This window comes from Piliocolobus tephrosceles, unplaced genomic scaffold (genome assembly GCF_002776525.5).
Source record: "Piliocolobus tephrosceles isolate RC106 unplaced genomic scaffold, ASM277652v3 unscaffolded_31843, whole genome shotgun sequence".
Classification (NCBI taxonomy): Eukaryota; Metazoa; Chordata; class Mammalia; order Primates; family Cercopithecidae; genus Piliocolobus; species Piliocolobus tephrosceles.
In genome coordinates, this window is record NW_022315247.1 from 1 (window position 1) to 3,154 (window position 3,154).

At 20.0% G+C, this 3,154-nt stretch overlaps 1 protein-coding gene and 1 long non-coding RNA gene across 2 annotated transcripts; both read left to right on the top strand.

Annotated features, from left to right (window-relative positions):
- The first annotated feature begins 219 nt into the window (after positions 1-219).
- LOC111529764 lies at positions 220-1,762 on the top strand. The gene is made up of 2 exons (XM_026452203.1): positions 220-455; positions 602-1,762. Exons 1-2 carry the CDS (start codon positions 387-389, stop codon positions 1,490-1,492), a joined length of 960 nt encoding a protein of 319 aa, XP_026307988.1. The 5' UTR covers positions 220-386; the 3' UTR covers positions 1,493-1,762.
- A 583-nt stretch (positions 1,763-2,345) lies between these two features.
- LOC111534900 lies at positions 2,346-2,673 on the top strand. The gene is made up of 2 exons (XR_002729242.1): positions 2,346-2,396; positions 2,540-2,673. It is a non-coding gene; the product is annotated as an uncharacterized LOC111534900 (long non-coding RNA).
- The last annotated feature ends 481 nt before the right edge of the window (positions 2,674-3,154 follow it).

Sequence of the window (3,154 nt, forward strand, 5' to 3'; positions counted from 1 at the left end):
TTTTTTTTGTTGTTCTAAATTATTCATTTATTTGTTTTTTTATCATGAAGTATTATTTTTTATACGCATTGTTTTATTAAGCACCTTTTTTTTATTGTTTAGATTGTGAGTACTTTTTTTTTTTTTTATGATAACTTTTTATTTCATTATTTCAAAATTTAAAAATATAATTGTTTTATTGTTTAATGATAAAAAGAATTTAATTATATTACTATAAAATATATATTACTAAAAATATTCAAGTTAAAAATATAAATAAAAAAAAAATTAAATAATATAGAATAATATATAATTATATAAAAAAGAAAATCTATTTGTAACATATAAAAGACTAATGAAAAATATGCAGTAATATCATTATTACTTAGTAATTGCTAATAAAAAAAATGTTTACAACAATTTATAAAATAATTCTTGTTTTATTTTTTGTATGGGCATGGACCAATAATAGTAAAGTAAAAAATATTATTTACTATTTATTTTATATTTTTTTTTTACCATGCGTAACAAATTCATACGCCAGTTAATGCATTTACATTAATATTTAACATTTACATACTTATGCTATAAATTTTTTGCTTTCATTTTTTTTAATTATTAGGATCACTTAGAAAATATATTTAGCACACAATATGGTAGATCACTGGCTGAACCTGATATTTTACATAACGAGGAGAATGCTCAATCTAATGTAGTAGATTATAACCAAAGTTCTGAATATATTAAAAATGAAGAAAATTCTACAAATAAAAGCGATGAAGAAACCTTGCAAATTGATAAATATAACGATAAAAATTCAATGTATTTATCCAATATGAAGCAAGAATTAATTAAATTATTATCGGACCAAAATGATTCCAAAATAACAAATATATTGCAAAATAATTCAAACATACAAAAAACAGATTTACTACATATATATGATCTTATTAAACATTTTATTTCTGGTGAGAAATATTTACAAATTATAAATAAAAGTTGTGAATTAGCAACTAAAAAACAATTTAATCGTAATACAAATGCTGAAAAATATTACAACTCACTATTATACTTATTGAATACATATTTCTATCTTGCTGAGAATGAAATAAATTTTAAAAGACTGTCTATGAAATTACGTAATGATGGTTATGAACGACCCAAATTTAAATCAAGTAATTATTTTAATATATCTAAACTTTACAAAAGAATAAATAAACAATTTAAAATTATGTTACTTAAACAAATGATAAAACAGGAATTAGATCCAACTGTTCAATTGACTTATAAAAAACGTTTTGAGCTACTTAGTTATGGATTTTTTTACCCACTATCACTATTTGTAATTTCAATTTTTACCTTACCAGTCTGGTCAATTGGTCTTACGTTTACACTAATAGGGATGCTTCTTTACATATGTGTACATTCTAATTATAAAATAATCAGAGATGTACATTTTGTAAAGCAAATTATGAAAAAATCAAAACTATTAGATCAAAAATATTTGAATTAATTTGTACCTCAAATTATAACACAAAAAAATAGTTACAAAAAAAACAAACATTATTGTTTTTCATTTGAATATGTTGTTTTTTTTATATTTATTTATTCATTTATTTATTTATCTTTTTTTTTTTTTTTATGTCCCATTTAGTAATAAACACAACATTCGATTAACACATATTAAACACTAATACTAATACATACCTATCTTGTTTAAACTTTTGTAATATTCAAACGAATATAAATTTAATTATTCCATACCACAAAAAAAAAAAAAAAATGTATAACATAACATTAACCGACATGTAATATCCATGCAATTTATGTTTAATTCGCCATTTTCATTTTGCCAATACCATAATAAACATTATATTTTTTTTACCTTTTCACAAAATAATACTTCTTTTATAATAACTATGATATGTTCATGTAACAAAAGTACTTTACATAGTAAAAACATGTTCTAAAAATATAGAAAATGTCTTTTCTCTGCTTTAATACGTTTACTATAGCATTTTTTTTTTTGTTATTAAATTATTTGCTCAATTTTTTTTTTTTAATTATAAAAAAAATTTTATTACAACTTTTTACGTCATTATTGCAAGGTTTAACAGTATATTTGTTCTATTATGAACAAAAATTATTTTTAGGATGGCACAACATTCGATGCATTTGTAAAAATATATATATCGTCACATATGAGTAAAAAAAAAAAATAAAAAATAAAAATATAAAATTATGAAAAATATGAAATTATTAAGATTATACAAAATGTATATAACGCATAAAACTATTCAAAAAAAATTAATAAACATTATTATATAATTGTATGTGAAAAAAAAATAATGTTTATCAAAACTTTTAAAGTATTTATCACTTTTTTTTTTTTATGGGCATGGACTTATAAAGACAAAGTAAAAATTTTAATACTTCTTACTATTTTTTTTATATATGTTGCATGCGTAGCATTTTTTTTTAAAAAAATATATACCACAGTTTAATACATTTACATACTTATTGCTTGTCATTTTTATTGTTAATTTTTTTTAATTATTAGGCACGTATAAGAAATATATTAAACACAAAATACGATAGATTGTTAGCTCAATATGATATCTCTCCAGACGACTGTTTTAATTATTCTACAGTAGATTATACTAATAATAAAACATGTGATGACTGTGGTAAAAATAGAAAAAATGTTAAATATAAAAGAAAAGGCATAAATTTTCAAAATGAAGAGTATAATAAAAAAAAATTAATTTATTTACCCGATATTAAACAAGAAATAATTAAAATATTAGCAAACCGAAATGAACCCGAAATAACGTTCATATTAGCAAAAAATAAAAACATACAAGAAAAAGATTTACTAGAAATTTATAATCTTATAAAGCATGTCATTTCGTGTCATGAATATTTACAAATTATAAATACAAGTTGTGATTTATTAAAAGATAAACACCTTGATGATAATAATTATGCTGAAACTTATTACAGCTCTATATTATACTTATTGAATACATATTTCTGTCTTACTAACAGTAAAGAATATCTTAAAAAACAGTTTATGAATTTACAACAAGATAATTCTGAACAGCCCGAATTTAAACAAAATAAATTAAAATTCAAAGACAAATGTTTATATTTATATAAACTTTATAAAAAAAAA